This window comes from Bos indicus x Bos taurus, chromosome X, assembly GCF_003369695.1.
Source record: "Bos indicus x Bos taurus breed Angus x Brahman F1 hybrid chromosome X, Bos_hybrid_MaternalHap_v2.0, whole genome shotgun sequence".
NCBI classification, from domain to species: Eukaryota; Metazoa; Chordata; class Mammalia; order Artiodactyla; family Bovidae; genus Bos; species Bos indicus x Bos taurus.
The window spans coordinates 66046082-66064618 of record NC_040105.1 but is presented as its reverse complement, the minus strand read 5'-3'; the positions used below and the strand labels follow the sequence as shown (position 1 = coordinate 66064618).

Below are 18537 nucleotides of genomic sequence, written 5' to 3'. Positions count from 1 at the left end.
TAGGCTACATAACTTTCCATTAAAGTATCTCAAGGGCTTAATAATTTAGACTTAGACTTCCAGGTAAACTATCACTCCAGTGTACTGATTTTCCATGGCATTTGCTCCCCCTCCTCATCACTTTTGGGCCAGCCTTTTGGCCTTTCTGCAGTCTCTCTGCACTTAACTCAAAAGCTGGTGCTGAAATATGCCATTTCATTTGTTTATTCTAAATTTTGCACCAATCACATTGACCCACTGAATGGTTTAGGTATGTGTTCTAGGTTTCTTGGAGCAGAAAAAGGAGGCATTTTTTTTTCCCCTAGAGTCAATCCCAAGGAAGCAGAGCCCACTTGCCATGGGTAGCAATGGCACAAAATCCCTGGAGACGCATGAATTCCGTGTGCTAGGCCTCTGCTGCCCTGTGTCTGTTCTCAACCAAATGGCCTGTTTGCTTAGCTGCTGACTGTTGTCTTCATTTGAGGGACATTAAAACACTTGGTTTGAGCAAGGCAAGGTAATGAATTGTTCTTGTGTGGACTCTTAAACTATTAGCGTACTTGCCTTGGTACAGCATTACTAATCTGCTGACAAGCATTAACCATTTCTAAAGCATTGAGGGGCCCACGAGTTAGAATTTTTGTAATGAAAATGCCCCTCCCCCATTTATCTAGCCTCTAGAGCTTTTCACAACATTTCTTTCATTGATCTTCATAAGTAGTCCTTCAAAGTTGGGAGGGTGGAGGTCTGTGTCCCTATTTTACCAACTTGGAGATTGAACCTTGAGGAGTTAAATGATTCCAAGTGGTTCTAATATTATTGGAAAGCAAGCCTCTAGTCATGATCATGGTGTCGGGAGCTTTCCTACTACTCCAAGATCTGCTGCTGAGCCATCCCCCCATCACCAACATGGTAGGGGTTACAGGGGGAATGTGGGCAGAGGCATTACTCCCACATTTACAGGACAGCGGGCCGTGGTCACTCACACTGTCTACATGCTCGCTGCACCGTTCACTGCACACTCGCCTTAAGATGGACCTCCAGATGTTTGCCATGTTAGCACCAAGAGAGTACAATAGATAAAGAATAATAAAGAGTAACTTCAGGAAGCAAATACCCCTCCAAGATGTAAGTCATTTACTCCCTTCTTACCAGCAGGATCAGGTTCAACCTGCATAAATCTATTTTAGCGTACTTTAATTGCTTATAAACTAAATGTTTCCTGGATATGCTACCGACCATGAATAATTAGAATCATTTCAGTGACTGGGTTTTGGAAAGTGAACGGGAGAGCAGACAAAAAGGGGCTGCTCAGAAGGGAGAGTCATTTGTTAAAGCCTGAGTGGGAACATTGTCTCCACCGTCTCCAGTTTTGTTTTTTCATGATGTGACTAGAGCTGCCTGTTTTTCAGCTACTCTGGCTGCCCTTCATTTTTTTATGCATCTCTCAAGTAACACTAGCTGCTGACAATAACGAGGCCCAAGTGGCCCCATGCCAGAGTCATTCATTCACTCAGCCAAGATGGATGGAGCACCTACTATGTGCCAGGCCCAAACCAAATCTCAAGGCTAAGGAAAAAAATAACACCCAGTTCCCAACTTTGAGGAGACCATGGCCTGGTGGGGGAGATGGACACATAGACAGACAATTATGCTATAATGTGACAAATGCTAGAATAGACACCTGACAGCGAGCTGTGGGAACGCAGAGGAGGAACTTACTCCATCAGAGGGAGTTGAGGCCAGCGTAGCTGAGAAGCAACATTTAGCAGGGGCACAAGGGAAGCAGAAGGGTCGACTAGATAAAGAGGAGCAGGGAGAGATGTTCCAGTGCAGTGTGGCTACAGTGTAGGGGGCAGAGCCTGGCCCGTAATGTGAGATAAGACTGGAGGGGTCAGCTAGGCCAGACTGTGAAGACCTTTGTGTGTCCTGCTTGAGAGTTTGAACTGGGTACTGCAGTCAGTGGGGAGCCAACCATGATTTTTAAGTAGGGGGGACAACATGATCAGATCTGAATTTTGGATGGAAAACTCAGGGAAGGAGGGGAAACAGGGAAATCAGTTAGAGGCTGACTCAGAGAGCAGAGCTTTGCTTTGTCTTCCCTCTGGACGCCAGGAGCTCTTGCCTGCATGCCTACTACAGCACTTACCACAGAGCATTAGAACTACTTGTTTGCACATCTGCCTCCCCATCCACTCCTTGAGGGCAGGGTCTGAGTCTCAGTTATCACTTTACCCCCAGAGCCTGGTGCACAGGAGTCCTTGGGAGACATTGGTATCAAGTGAATGAGGGAACCAAATGAATCAATAGGATCTAAGCTGAGCGACTAAGCACAGCAAAGCACACAGCAAGCAAGTTCAACTCTGATTTGTTCCCACGTAACCTCCGTGGTGGCTATATTAGAGAGAAATCCTACTGTTACAGAATATCAAGTCCATCCTTGACCTTTCCTCTGCCTCTGCCAATCCCATCAACCTAACAGTGTCCGTCACAAAGGAAGGATACACTATTTAGAGAAGACAAGAAAGTTGCTTACAAAGCTGTGCTGGTGCTGGTTATGACCCTATACTCTGTTCTTTCTCATAAATTAATTTTTGATGACTTGTTTAGAATATGTCTTCTTTGTCTTCATTCTGCTCTTTCTGCCTTTCTTATCTTCTCTCCCTTCCTATTTAAATCTTATTCATTCTTCAAGGTCAGTTCAGTTGCTTCCCATCACCACCCAGCCCCCACACTCAGAATTAAGAATTCCCACTTGAGTTCCTGTAGCTCCAGAGAAATGACTCACCTATAATGTTCATCTCGTCATAGTTCTTCCTGCACCTCTCCACCTTTTGTACTAAACTATAGGCTCCTCAAGGCCAGGGATGATCTGCTTCATCATTACTTCCCTAGCACCTCCCACCCAGCATCTTGCCCCAGCAGATACCTAGTAAGTGTTTTCAAATAACACCTCAAGCATATTGTGTGCTATTTGGCTGTCCCCTTAGAGTTAATGCCAGTCCTGAGAGTACCCTACACCTCTATCTTCTTGCAGCCAGCGAGATATGATTTTATTCATCTGACAAATGGCAAAGAAGAAAAATCATTGTTCATCAAACATTGGGAATATCTCCCAGACATAGAGATTCCCTAATCTCTATCCCCTTATCCAATATCATTTTGGGTATTTTGAAAGCACAGAATCCAGTGCTTCTAACAAAACATAAGCATACTGACCCATTTAGGGTCATAACTTCACATCTTTGCTGAGGAGCTTATTGTATAATAGGTCTCACCTATGATGCTAAGTGAAGAAAAAGAGAAAATGAACATTCTCTTTGGAAGGACATACTGAATTAGCTCAACTTGGAACACAGTAAGCATCCAGAACCAAGAATTCAAGTTTTTCAGGTAGAAATGTCCAACAGACAATTATAAACTCATCAATGGCCAAGGATAAACAATGAACCTAGAAATGCAGGATCTCTGCACAAAAGTGATTAAAACCATAGCAGAGAGTGTAAATTCTTGCAGAGAGGGAGAGCTGAGAGTACACCTACATTTTAAGAGACAGGTGAAGGAAGACAGTCCAGGGAAGGAGACTGACAAGGAACAAAGAGAAGAGTTGTGATGAGAGAGAAGATACCACCATAGATGAGACAGTGGTTGATGACAGGTGCTGGAGAGAGATCAAACAAAGTGACTGATCACTGAAAAGAAGACATTAGGTTAGGTAATTAGGGGATCACTCTTAGTCAGGGGCTTCTCTGATGGCTCAATGGTAGAGAATCTGCCTGCCATTGGAGGAAACTAAGAGACATGGGTTTGATCCCTGGGTCGGGAAGATTCCCTGGAGAAGGGCATGGCAACCCACTCCAGTTTTCTTGTCTGGGAAATCCCATGGACAGAGGGGTCTGGCAGGCTACAGTCCAGTGGGTCGCAAAGGGTGGGACACAACTGAGCAACTAAACAGCTTAGTGTCCTAAGGCATGTGTGCTAAGTCGCTTCAGTCACTTCCACCTCTTTGCAACCCTATGAACTGTAGGCCACCAGGCTCCCCTGTCCATGGGGTTTCCCAGGCAAGAATACTGGAGTGGGTTGCCATGCCCTCCTCCAGGGTATCTTCCAAACCCAGGGATTGAACCGGAGTCTCTTAGTCTCCTCCACTGGCAGGCAGGTTCTTTACCACTAGTGCCACCTGTGAAGCCCCTAAGTGTCCAGGGGCACCCCTGGGAAGCCCCTAAGTGTCCTAAGGCAGGACTAGCAAATATTGGCTACATAAGACTACATCCCTCCAGCCCCCATCCTGCCTACCAGGTATTCCTATGGATTACATGACAAACTGGTTTGGGCACATTTTCCTGCTGAACCTAGATATAACCTCAGAATCCTTCTCAACACAGTACCCCAAGCAGCTACTGTCAGTCAATCAGAGTTGCCAACAAGCTAAAATCTCTTTGCCATCCTTCTAGAAAACTGTTCAATGGAGGTATGGGGAAGAAGTGCGTTGAAGTGTCTGAGAAATGAAGAGGTCAAGATGGTGAAGAAAAAAGATCTTAAGAAGTTTAGCAGTGAAGGAACAGAGAGGGCAGTTGCTTGGAGTAGGGTAAAGGTCGAGCCAAGGCAGCATTTACAATCCTCCAGTAGAATCCATTTCCTTTCAGTCATCTTAGTACTTGGCCAACAGTAAGCCAGGTAAATCAATATCCCTATACTCTCCCTTCTTCCATCCCACCCTTGGCTGAAGGAAAAATTGATGTAAAAAAGCTTCATGTGTAGGCTTGTTTCCAAAATATTCATTTGATTAACAGAGACATATGGTATAACCAGAGTTGGCCCTGCATATATTTATGAAGGAAGAATTCTCTCTAATAGTGGAACTTTGAGGATCAACTGTAATGTGGGAAAGGTATTAGTCTTGGCCAGGGCCCTTCCCCCAAACCCCTGGAAACCACACCCTGAAGTGTCCTTGGCCTGCAGGGAGATCCCCTAGGGAAGTGGCAGCCACCCTGCCTTTGTTTCCTCTGCCACCTCCTCTGTACCTCTTTCCCTTCCTTGACAATTTAGCCCACACACACATTTTTATCTCCTCTCCTTTCTGTCGCTTCTGTCCCCTTGCCTCTTTCCTACCACTTCCAAGTTCTCATTCTCTTCTCATCTCTTCCATTTTTCTTAGTCTCATTCATATGCATCCTCTTCTTCTTGATCTGTCTACCCTCTTTCTAGCTTCAGAGTTTTGGACTACAGGGTAAGGTCTTCACAAGTTCACCCTCATTCAGTCTGAATGGACATTAGTAAAGAAATTCTGTTTTGCTACTGTCCATTATATGTAGAATTCCTGTTTCTTTGTACAGTTGGTAAAGCACAGTAAATAGTAATATCTAGCATTTAATGATAACAAACATTTACTGAGCACCTACTCTGCTCCAGGCACTGTTCTATGTACTTTCAGTTCAGTTCAGCACTCAGCCATGTCCGACTCTTTGTGACCCCATGGATTGCAGCACGCCAGCCTTCCCTGTCCATCACCAACTCCCTCAGCTTGCTCAAACTCATGTCATAGGGTCGGTGATGCCATCCAACCATCTCATCCTCTGTCGTCCCTTTCTCCTCCTGCCTTCAATCTTTCCCAGCATCAGGGGCTTTTCCAATGAGTCAGTTCTATGTGCTTTACATGGACTAACTTACTGTCACAACAGCTCTCAGGTACATTCTGTTATCCCCATTTTACAAAGAAAACCGGGGAACAGAGCAATTAAGTAACTTGCCTAAGGTCACACAGCTAGTAAATGTTGGAGAAGAGATTTAGAGCTTGTCCCCTATGATTCCAGAAATCATTCTTTAACTACTGTGCTTTTTGCTTCATGGTGTAATGGAAAACCCACTTGACTGAAAGTCTGAAGCCATGGGTTCAAGTTCACATCTCTTACTTTAACACTGTGATCTTGGACAAGTCATCTCAGTTGTCCAGCGCCCCACACGTGTGAGGACATTTTACTGTACTCTAGCCAATACCACACAGTTAGGCTTGGATTTAGTCCTCTGCCCTCCCTGTAATCATCTTTCTCTCTATTTAGATTTTCATCCCCTTGAGAGCAGTCACCAGACCTTATTCTTTTTTTATACTCAACCTCCCCTCCAAGAACCTAGAATAATTCTCAGTACCTAATAGAACATGTGTGCACGCATGCACACACACACACACACACACACTACTGTGGGTTAACTAACATAGGAATGTTAATGAATACACAGTACACTAAAGGGCTATATACGTGTGTATGTTCGTGAAGCCTAAGTACTTTAGCTAATGGAATAATACTATTTAATACTTGGCATATTCTTTGTTTAAATATAATCAGTGCTCACATAAGCTAACAGTTCCCAGGTTTACCTGATTATTTTGCTTGACAAAATTTTTTATACCAATAGTTAAAATACCATTAAAACTTCTTGATAATAAAACTATTTCAATGCCTTACTCATTCATTCACTTATTCATTCAAACAGTTCTTGGTACTGGTGTATGAGCCTCACCATGAAGCAGTTCTTAAGTAGAGACCTTGTTCAAGTTGTGAGATGAGCTCCACAGGTGGGATACCGATGTAGTCTAGATGGGGCACTGGTTTTCCATCCTCATGCAGACTCCACATATCATATCTTGTCTCTAGGAGCACACATCTCCCTGACCCCTCAGTTGTGCTCTGTACACTCCTAATTCCCCATTCCCCTGCCTACAAGCAATTGCCTTTGACATGCTGCTTCCTGCCAGTTCAGTCCAACAACTAATGGGGTTATTATTTTTGTTTGTGTTGTAAAGCCATGGCAATAAAATTTACTCCCAATAATACCACTGCAATTTTGTGTTCTTAAAATGTACCATAAATGATATATATATAATAACTGAATTTCCTGTAAACAGAAACTTTTTTCTGGGGAAAAGAGAGCTTTTTTTTGTTTCTATCATGGTTGGGGCCAGGTTCTTTGATGGAGTAATTGGTGACATAGGAAAATTTGAGAAGTGTCTTACAAGACCATGTTACAGTTCAAAGTGATGATGCTCTATCATTCTGGTTGTGATGAGTTCTTTTCCCAGGGTAAGTAAGGATAAGAAATGCTCTTCCTGGTCAGGGCCAACATCACAATCACCAGCACAAATTCCCCAGCTGATGAAAGAGCAAAGCCTCAGTGGTCTATAAAGAGAGATTAGCATCAACCATGGGCTTACCCTGATAGGATCAAGCCTAATTTATAGGAAAAGGTAAACCTTGAGTTAGCAACAAAATTTTTGAGAGCTTTTTGTAGTATTATAAAAAGGGGGCTGGCTTTTTTTTTTTTTTTTTTGGCTTTTTTATATTAACTAGGAGAGATAGATGCTAGTTTAGTCATAAGAGTCACATTGCTGGCGTGGCCAATGTATTCCTTTAGGCATCTTCCTTGTGCTGAAATTCATCCCTAAGGCTCTAAGAGATTTTACCTTACCATTCTCTTTCTTCTTCTCTGGTTGCTCTTTTTCTGCCTAGTTACTGGCTCTTTTTATCCCCTTACTGCCTTAGTGCTTAGCCATGACCTCACTTCCACACACCATCATCACATCTCCAGCTGCCTGCTGGACATAGTGACCCGTATATCCTACTGTCATCTCAAGCCCACCAAACCCAAGCCCATCCACTTCCCTGAGCCAGGCTAGCTCTGCCTGCCACTTTATCCCAGATCTTCAGGGGTACTGATTCTCCCACTTGCCCAGACTCAAAATCTAGGAGTCAACTTTGACTTCTCCCCTGCTCTTTCCTCCACAACCAGTCAATTACCAAAGTCCTCAGAAGTCTACCTTCACAATGTCTCTTCTATCCTCCCTGTCACCACAGCAATAACTCTTTCTCAAGCCCTTGCTATCTCCCTGTTGAACTATGGCAGTGACCTCCACACTGGTCACCCACCCCTTCATATACTACTCCTGGGTATCCTAAGGCACAGCTCCAGTCCTGATATACCTGTCACATCAAGTCCTGTCTCTCAACCTCGGGTTGAAGGCTTCCCATGCTCTCTCTCCTTCTGCAGCTTTAGCCAACTCCCCAGACTTGCCCTGCTTCCACTAACTAACCCTCCACCCAATCCCATCCCTGCCTATTTGCAATCACCCCATCCTTCAAGACTCTGATTCTCCCTACTGGACTTGAATGTCTTCAGAATCCTAAACACATTTTATTTCATTCCTTCAACAAACAGGAATTGAGTTCCAATTATTTTCCAGGCCCTATGCTAAGAGCTGTAGGTAATATAAATATGAATATAACAGTACTCTTCCCTTGTGGCGCTCTGACTAAGGAGCTGGAAAGATGGATATAAATAACTCAAAATCCCTGTCAGGATGTCTCTGACTCCCATCATATGGGTGCTTCCCCTCAGCCTACAAATATACTTAAGACCCTCCCATCTTAAAATACCTCCCTCCTCCAGTCCCACCCCTGTACCAAACTCCTAAAAAATGAGAATGTGTGTATTCTTACCCATCACTGTTATCCCCAGTTCTTCCCACCAGCTCTTCAGCGCCCTCCAGTCAGGCCTTGTCCACGCCCTCCACTGACTGCTGCAGTGAAGATCTCCTTCCCAGAGACAAATCAGAAGGCCACCCTCCTTTTATTCACCTCTCCACATCTCAAATTGTCACCAGAACTGTTTCCTCTCCCTGTCCACTTCTGAAGTGTTAGCTGTTTTCCATGATTCTTTCCTTGCCTTTCTTCTCTTACTCTGTAGTAAGCCTCCCCTTTCAGCCAAGACAATTCCTTGGCAGTTCTCATCCAATTCCTTTATGTCATTGGTAACTCCCAAATACACATATCCTATATCTTAGGCCTAACCTCTTGCCTAAATTCCAGACACTAAATCATCATTATTCTGACCCTCATCGTGCCCCCCTATGAGCCCCCCTCACACCTATACACCCCACCATGAACCCTTGTCCTCTGCCTGTATTCCTCAACCCATTACGATAATTCCTACACAGTGGGAAATCCTTGACTTTCTCTTTTTCCTTACTTCACATATCCAACTCATTGTTTAGTCCTATTTATGTTATAAAAGATAACATAGAGAGTTTTTCAATCCCTCTGTTTTCCCACAACTGTTCCGGCTCAGGCCCTGTTACCACTCATCTTGGCTCTAGCACCAAACTTCTCACTGGTCTCCCTACTTGCATTCCTCCCCTCAAATTCCATTCCATTCTCTACACTGTAGCCATTGAGTCCTCTAAAGTGCACAGCTTATCTGTTCATCCTCTCATTTCCAAGCTCCCTCCAGTTTCCATTCACTTATGCCACAAATAGTTATTTGCTACCTCCTAGGCATAAGCTCTGTTTGGGGAACTGGTATGACAGTGGAAAGCAAAACAGTGTTCTGCCCTTGTTGACCTTCTAGTCTGGGATCAGACCAAATGCCTTAGGGTGGGGAGCAGGCAGTATCTACCATAAAACTCATCCTGCCCCCACAATCTCGTGTCCTCATTGTCCTTATACCCTACTCTCAAGCCCCATCATATTAATTTCAGTGCCTATAATGTGCTATTCCATTCCACACTCCCTGCCCCTGCCCAGGCTCTCCTGGAAATGCCTCCCTCCCACCCACCAGGCCCCTTTTACAGATCCCCTGACACAGTCACTTCCTCTGGAGTAGTTTAGAAGGGCTTCCCTGGTAGCTCAAATGGTCAAGAATCTGCCTGCAATGCAAGGAACCCAGCTTCAATCCCTGGGTCAGAAGATCCCCTAGAGAAGGGAATGGCTACCTACTTCAGTATTCTTGCCTGGAGAATTCCATGAACAAAGGAGCCTGGTGAGTTTCAGTCCATGGGGTTGCAAAGAGTCAGACATGACTGAGTGACTAACACATGGGCAGTGCTGATCTCTAGAATGACCTGGATTCAAATCTCACACTGCACATGATAGCTGTGTGACCTCTTCAAATTATCTGACAACTCTGTGCTTGAGATCCTCATAGGTTTGAGAATAGTCAGTCCATAAAAAGTGTGGAGACGCTTTAAGTGCCTGACACATAAGAAGCCTTTAACCAATATTAACTATTACTGATGGGATTAACATATACACGCTGCTGCTGCTGCTGTCGCTTCAGTCGTGTCCAACTCTGTGCGACCCCATAGACGGCAGCCCACCAGGCTCCCCTGTCCCTGGGATTCTCCAGGCAAGAACACTGGAGTGGGTTGCCATTTCCTTCTCCAATACATGAAAGTGAAAAGTCAAAGTGAAGTCGCTCAGTCGTGTCTGACTCCTAGCGACCCCATGGACTGCAGCCTACCAGGCCCCTCCGTCCATGGGATTTTCCAGGCAAGAGTACTGGAGTGGGGTGCCATTGCCTTCTCTGATATACACGCTACTGTATATAAAATAGATAACCAACAAGGATCTACTGTATAGAACAGGAAACTATACTCAATATCTTATAATAATCTATAGGGGGAAAGAATCTGAAATATATATGTATATATATATTTATATTATAAATCAAATATATACTTCAATTTTTTTAAAGATAAAAATATTAACTGTTATTACTTATATCTTTAGTATTATTGTTATACCTCTCATCACACTGTTCTATAATATCCCTTCCTACTAAACATATCTTACTATCTTTGCACCCAGTGACTAACCTAGTGAGGCACATAGTAGATATGTAATAAATGTTGAAGGAAGGATAAAAGGACTGACTGTTCCAGGTTTGTGGTTTGGTTTCCTGTGACCACATAGGATTATGAAGGAATAACAACAACCTAAGGCTTCTTCTGAATATCTTCTTGACCAGGTATCTAAGTGTATGTTATTTGCATTGTATAAGCAAGAGCTGGAGGGAAGTGAGCGAGAAAGGCACTTTGAGCTGGGCTGAACTGAACAGACTAAACTATTTCCTTTTTTTAATTCATTGACTCTTGGGTCAAGAAGAAACTGACTTCCCTCAAGTACCATTCCCTTCCACTCCCATCCTTCAGCCCCACCTCATCCTTTCCATTTGTCTCCTTCCCACTACCATGTTCCCCTCAAACATGCATAAATGAACCCCAGAAAGCAAAAGGAGCACTGAGGGAAAGGGGGAAGGAGTGGGAGAAGGTTAGCACCTCCCTCCTTCCTTTGCTGAGATCAAAGCCTGCGTTTGCACTTGCTGGCCGGCTGGCCTCTTTCATGCCCTACTCCACCTGTCTGGGAATGGCATTGCCACTTGCCCATTTCCTTTTCTCTTCAACACTGGAGGGCAGTTTCAGGGTGGGGCCTTGAACTATTTCTAGTGCAGGCCAAATCCCTCCATCCCAACATCTTTGCTTTGTGTGATCAGATTTCCTTTCCACCTCGCCAGTAACAAGTGGCGGGAGCAGAAGGCAGGAAACTGTGAAAGAAGTCAGTTTCTCTACTGGCCCTTGGTGGAGCTCATGGTTTAAGTAAGTGGGAAGCTACTGGGGCTTCTGGGCTTTTGTCTGGCAGGAGGAACAAGTTCTTCTTTCTGCATCTGGGGGTGGGGAAGGTCCCAGTGCTTGGCCTAACATCCCCCGGGGTCCAGGTGAGGCGCCAGTTAGGCAATGGCTTCTTGCCCCAAGAGAAGAGAATTCACATGTACTGACATCCTACCATGTGCTGGGCTGGCCTCTGTGGTCGGCCCTTTAATGTATATTATCTCTATGATTCCTAACAACCCAGTTGGGTCAGCATTTATCATTCTTCTGGTAGCAATGAGAAAAGAAGCTTGCCTGAGGCACACAGCTCAATCCAAGTATGAAAAATCCAGCTCTGCCTGACTCTATGGCCAGGGCTCTTGCCGCCTCATCATGCTGCCTTGAGAGCTGAGAAAACTGTTCATGCCATAAATTGGCTCTTTGCATTATTCCACAGAATTAACTGAACAGCCAGATAAACCTTTTGTGAATTAACGTAATTCAGCATAATTTTAAAGTAAAGGTTGAAGGAGAACCTTGAGTTCAACTCTACAGGCTCTACAAAGAGAATATGACATAAGTTTCTGCCTTTGCAGGGTTCACGGTCCCATAGAAAAGAGTTAACGAGTACAAAACTAAAAACATAATATAACACAAAAACAGAAATACCACGAAAGAGCCAGAGAGGGAAAGAGTGCACCACCTTTGCCTTAGATACAGCCTCTGCCTTCCTCATGCCTGTCTCTTCCCTCAGCTCCAAGCAGAGCTGCTCAAGGCTGCCATGTGGAACTGGATCACAGAGCAGGGACTTTCTTATATCATCTGTGTTCCCTAGCCTAAGAATAGTGTAATAAGTAATACCTAGGAATAATATTTGATTGGCAAAGGTGGGGAGATGTTTAGGAACCCAGGCTTACCTGCAGCCAGATTTCTTCAGCAAAGAATGGGTTATTTATGGGTTAGTTAAAGCCAGATGCTTAGCCAGCCAGGACAAGACACTCAATCCCAGTCAAGCTGAGCTCCATCACGTGGCAGTCAGCTCTGGCCCCAGCTGACCGTCTTGCCACCATGTGCTCACAGCCCAAGAGGGGGCTAAAGCTGGAGAGCGGCCTGAGCATGCAGCAGGTCTTCACAATGAGGACATGTTGTTCCAGACACTCAGCGCAAAACAGATAGCTCACGACATGCCTTACTGACAGAGGATCAGCAATGTTATCTTTATAGATGGAGTCAGAACATTCCCTCCTCCTATACCTCAGCGAGGCCCCTTGCCTCTGATTTTTATAGCATTTGATGCCAGGAGTTTGGGTGTCTCAGAGTGACTTCTTCATTGGACCTGCCTTTCTTCTATTGCTCACTCTAAACCCATCTTTCCCTGCCCATGAAATGAATGTACTACTTGACAGCCTCTGGAGTAGGAGAGGCCACTTAAGGAGAGAGGGCTACACCTGTTTGAAGCCTTCTCTTCAAGCCCATGAGGTTCTCAGGTTTGGACTAAGGGGCCCTCCTTGGCTAAAAATACAAACCTCTCAGGTTTCTTTGATCAGAATGGGGGAGTTAGTTTCTGTAAAGACCATCTCTACACAAGGCATCTTCTATCTCCAGAACTTGGGACTTCAGACATCAGCAAGTAATAACTTCAGCAGGAAGGAACTAGACTCCTCTTCTTTTTAGATCAGTCCAATAAAAGAAAAGCATTATAATCATTGGCACAGTCTTGGTCATTTTTCTTTTAATTAGATATGAGGAGTCTTCTGTCATAGATGAGCAAAAGTCATCTTCCCATCAAATTACTCCCATAGATTCCACAAAGATGCTGTTAGAATCCCTAGAGATTATTCCACAACCTCTCCCATGGTACCAGATATACATCCAGACTCTTAACAAGGATAATTTGATGGCAATGGCAATCACCTTGGATTATTTTTAAAAGGCTCTTTGAATGACATCAAATTCATGACACATGCCAAGATCCCTTGTTTTCATGCCCTCTGTACCATTTTTTCCAGGGAATTTGAATTTCCCTGGCTTACTTCTGCCTAACAATATCACTATTGAAAGCACATAATGTTAAGGACCATATGCTCTCTCTCCAGAAAGTGTGTACAAATACTATTTCTGTTTAGTTTTTAACAGAAATAGTAGCTTTGCATATTTCCCATTCAAAAACTTCTCCCAATTGAATGATTCCCTCTGTCATGGGGTGTTTTTCCCCAAGCGGTCCCTAATAGAGAAGCTGAATCAGATATTGTGACTTACCAAAGGTCACAAGGAATCATCTAGTGAGCTAGAAATAGAAACCAAAAACCTTTATCTTGATTCCCTGAATTTAAAAACAAACTCTACTACAGAAAAAATAGAAAAACTAGGCTCATTTGACATTCCTGTTGCAGGGAATTCAAGGCAACCAAAACTAACAGGCCTTGGTCTGTGAGGACCAAGGAGGTGACTAAGACAGGTGCTGCCTGCCTTTAAGGAGCTGATAACCCAGTATAGGGAGATCAGGTCACCGTTGAAAAATCTCTACACACTGAAGAGCACCTAGAGGACCCCAAAGGAGGGCTTGTCCATCTTCACAGCCCCTACAGCAGCCAGCACAGTGACCTGTGTGTGATATGCAGGCAAGCACTGTCTATTTGTTGAACAAGGGCCATAAGAGATGTATCAACAGAATGCTCTGGGGCTTGTGTAGAATGAGGGACAGCTTTGTGAAGGAGATGACATTTGAGCTGTGCCTGGAAGGTTGGAGAGGTTTTTCACAGGCAGCAGGGGATGGGGGAGGGACTTTGCAGGCCTCAGGAAAAAACAAGGGCAAAGATCCTCAAGGGGCTGAGGGACCAAGCATGGTCTCATTTGGGAGAGCCCAGAGCCGGCCAGTGTGGCTAGAGAAGAGGGAGTGAGTGAGCTGAGGCTAGAGAGAAAAGTTGAGATGTGAGCAGAGAGGACCTTGAACACCAAGCCAAAGAAAGAATTTTGCAGTGGACTGTCACAGGAGGTTTTAACAAGGGGACTAGTTTCCTGCTGCACCCTCCTGCCCTGCCCATCTGGGCCTTCCCTGCCTTGTCGGTAGCAGTGGGTTGTTGTTGTTGTTCTGATTGTCTGTGGTTTTTTGGTTTGGAGGTTTTCTGTGGTTTAGTTTGTTTTTTGGCCTTTCCCTTTTCCTTACAGTTTTTCACAGCATATGGTCCTGATTATGTGCTGGAAATCACGCCAAGCTGCCGGCCAGACCGCAATGAGCCCCACCGAGTCCAGCAAATCCTCAACTACATCAAAGGTGAGCACCACCCTTCAAATCCAGCTCTCCTCATTCCACCCAGCTTGTGGTGACCCATCAGTGAGGGCTTCCCCAAATACCATTTGTCATTTGGTGGCTAGACTTTACACTGACTCAAAAGGGAAACCTCTTCTTGGCCTAAGAGCTTGTAGTTGGAATTCTGCACTGGTCACTCTGGTTGGGATTGTCATTTGGCCAACTAATGTCACCTTCAGGGAGACAAAAGTTTCAGCTTTAAGCACCTCCAGTGGAAAGCCAGTTCTAAAGTGTGCCCTGGAACTCTCTTTGAAAAGGGCAACAGTAAAACCCTCTCTAAGATAAGAGAAGGTCAAGTCAATTCAGACTTGGGGCTGGACATGGGGGCAGGAGGGCTCGCAGGCATTCTGTTCCGATGTGGTTCATTGGTCCAATAGAGCTTTGAGTGACTGTGAGCCCACAGTGAGTAGTCAAAGATTTTGAAGCCCTGGGAGTGGGTTCCCCAGTCTCACTTAGAGCACTGGAGATGTGGCTGCTTCCCTATTCTTCCTTTCCCTAAGGTTGGCCTCCAATTATTCTGGCCTCTGGACAGAGGGAAAATGGCAGTCATCAGGTTATTGCCCACTTGATCACACTGTCCACTAGCTGTTTGGGAATACTGTTGGTAGAAACTCCCCTCCCAACCCCAACTGCTGTTTCACAACTAAACTCACTTCATCTACCATTTTTTTAAAGTTGTTTTGGTACCCACATTCCTATTTAATTGAATTTGTGTGTACATGTGCATATTTTGGGGGGTCCTAATTACTTGCAGAGTTAGAAGGCCAAAGGTATCACATTGCCCATAATGGAGAGTGAAATTCCTGTGTTTATTCAACTAACAACCAAGATAGCACCAGTTCTCTTAACTTTGATTCCCTCATTGGAATAGACGCCAGCACAAAAGAGAGGCCCGTTCTGTGTCAGAGTTAGTGTGAGGGAACACGTTGTCCTGGGGAATTGTTGCCGAAAGTGATATTAAGGCCCTGTCGTCTAGTACAGCCCAGTCTGTGACAACAACCTAGTCCATAGCCACTGACTCCACATCCCAGGCTCCTTTGATGAGAGAAAGATTTCTAAGCTCATGAGTCATAAACTCATAAGGTTGTGCTCACAGCAGTGCTTATCAGCTCTCTCAGGTATCACACAGCCCTCAGCCTTTCCCTGATCCTGTAGTTTCAAGGCACCTCCCTCTGGTCTCTCAATGGCTACCAACTTCAAAAGTCTTCACTTCCTAACCAAATCCTCCTCCCTCCTTGAACCTTTAAGGCCTTTAGAATCCTTCTTTTCCTGGCCTTTCTCTAGCCTTTCTTACTACACCGCAGACTTGATTAACACATGTTCCCACCCTTGTTTCCTCCTGTCCCTCTCAGATCTTGGACCAAATTCTCATACCCTCTTTCCCTTCACCTTGCCATTTTCCCCTCATCCAGACTCTAAATCCTGGTAGAGCAGAGACAAACAATAGAAATAGAAACTAAACAAGGCTCTGCAGCCACTTGCTCACACCTACATATGTGCAGATATCTTTATGCCCTCATGCTTTCCTGCACACATACCCAGACACATATCTCCAGAGAGTGCTGACCTCATGCTATTGAGAAATGGAAATGAAAAGCAAGAGAAGACATAAGGAAGGTAATTCAAAGGGAAGAGAATTAGGAAAGATAAGAAACCCAAAAGAATACATTTTTTAAAAAATACTCATATAAAAATGAGATAAAAGATTAGTTTGAGGATTGGTTAAAAAATAATAATAACAGAAAATTTTAGAGGATATGCAAGTTACATGGAAGTCAAGATTTTTTTTTAAATATCCTAACAGGTTAAAGCAATATTCCAGTTGCAATACCATGAAATTAATGTATAGACCAGGAATTGGGTCTTCAAAAGCAACTGGACACAAGCAAGATAGGAAGACATGGCTTCACAGGATTTTGTCTGCAAGAGTTAGGGATTTTAGTCAGTGTGAGTCACCATGGCAAGGTAGCCTCCAGAGATGTTAATGCAGTATTGACCTTACTTTAAAAGATCTTGAGACAAATAGGAACATATGTTTCAGGAGGTCAGGATGGGGAGAGGATTGGAGCCCAGGCTCCAAGAGGCCTGGTTGGAGGAAGATCTGGGTTTTTGGAGAGTAGAAGACTCAGGGGTATGTTGTCCCATATCTCTGAGAGGCTGTCACAGAGCAGAGGGTATAGACAGAGTCTGTGTGGTCACAGGGCACAGAGCTAGGACCCATGGGTAGGTATTATTAAAAGGCAGATTAAGCAGATTTTCATTCAAGGTAAAGAATTTTATAATGATTACAGCTGTCCAAAGTGGAACAGACTGCCCAGAAAGGAATGAGGTCTCTATTACTGGAGACCTACAAATAGAGACAAGACAGTCAATTGGCTGTCATATTGTAGATGGAGACCTACATTTGGAGGTAGGTTATTATACTAGGCTATCGTTAAGGTTCCTTCCAGCCTAAGATTCTAGGATGCTGTACGTTAATTATGTGAAAATACAAAAACAATAAAAAGAAAATGAGAATGCAGGGGTTGGTTGATGAGTCATAGTTGGGGGGTTGTGGGGGAGGTAATACTGTGTATAGGAAAGAACTGATGAGGAGAAGAAAAGAAACTAAGTGGCTAAGAGTGGGTGGGGAGGAGCCAGGGAGGGCAGACAGCAAGTAGAATGGCTATAGATTACTAGGAATCTTCAGATTTATTGACAAAGTCTTGTGTTCTAGCCATGCAAATGAGCAGAGCATATAAATCCAGAACTGAAAAGAAATGCAGTTAAACCTACAAGAAATGAGGCTAGAAAGAAGTCCAAATGTTAAAAATGGCCAGGCTAACCTGCTGTACTGAGACCATGCCCCTCCAGCCTGGTGACATGCTGCCATCAGATAGTGCGTTGCCATGACAATGGTCAGTGTGGAAAGGCTGCTGAATTTTCTGCATTCTGAAAGATTTTCCTGAACCTGAGTAAAAGACTATCATCTGTTCTTCAATATAAAACCTCAGTGAGGCTGGCCATTTCTTCCAGTGTCTCTCCCTCTCCCCCTCTACACCTCCCCCTATTAAAAACAAAGGTGGTGGGGCAGAGCCAAAGATTATTTGGGGAAGTGGATGGCAATGAGGGAGTGGATGGACTACATTCCACTCTATGGAAAGGAGTTTCACCAGCATATCTGGTTGAATTTAGCCTTTGAGCTTGGGTTTTCTCTCTTTCTCACCACATCCCTTAGAAGCACAAAAAAATGGGATTTTTTTAACCTGTTGGAGAGTAAACCTGAGGAGGTTCATCTTATAGTGATAAATTCCATATGCTACAGGATGACTGGCAAATTTGGACCTCACTTTATCCTGTCTTTACTCCCTATTAGACTTTCTGAGAGAGGAAAAAAAGACAAAAATAAAACCATGGAGAGTCTATTCAAGCTGTTAGGTTTATACAGAGAAAAATTATGTGTTGTTCCCACAAACCGTTCTTCTCATGTCAATGAATCTTGAAGATTTGTGTGATTGTTCACAAGGAAGTATAGGTTAGAATGTGGATCATTCAACCTAGATCATGACCACTACTGTAAAATCACCCTTGAACCATCTTCATGTGCTCAAACTTGTTTGCCTTTCCTCTCTGGTTGACTCCAGAGGAGTTAGCTCACAGAGAACCTTCCAGAGTTGAAACACTGCTGATGTGATCAATCCCCAGAGGCAGCTACCTCCTTGAGCCTGCCTAGCTCTGCATGGGGAAACAGGGGTAGAGGTTTTCTAATCCCTGGTCCTGATGACATTTAAATCAAGTAAAAGTCCCTAGGGGGCCAAAAGTTTCATGTTGCAGTCCAGGCCAGACCTGGTGG

General features: G+C 44.3%; 1 protein-coding gene across 2 annotated transcripts in view; it reads left to right on the top strand.

The window, feature by feature from the left end:
• The window catches only part of HDAC8 (histone deacetylase 8), a 238788-nt gene that overhangs the window by 193305 nt on the left and 26946 nt on the right, over positions 1–18537 (top strand). The window contains exon 10 of one of the 2 annotated variants that reach the window (XM_027533138.1): positions 14564–14669. The exons of the other annotated variant lie outside the window; for it this stretch is intronic. Coding sequence (XP_027388939.1) covers positions 14564–14669 — 106 coding nt within the window. The remainder of the gene's footprint in view (positions 1–14563; positions 14670–18537) is intronic. 2 annotated transcript variants of the gene reach the window in all.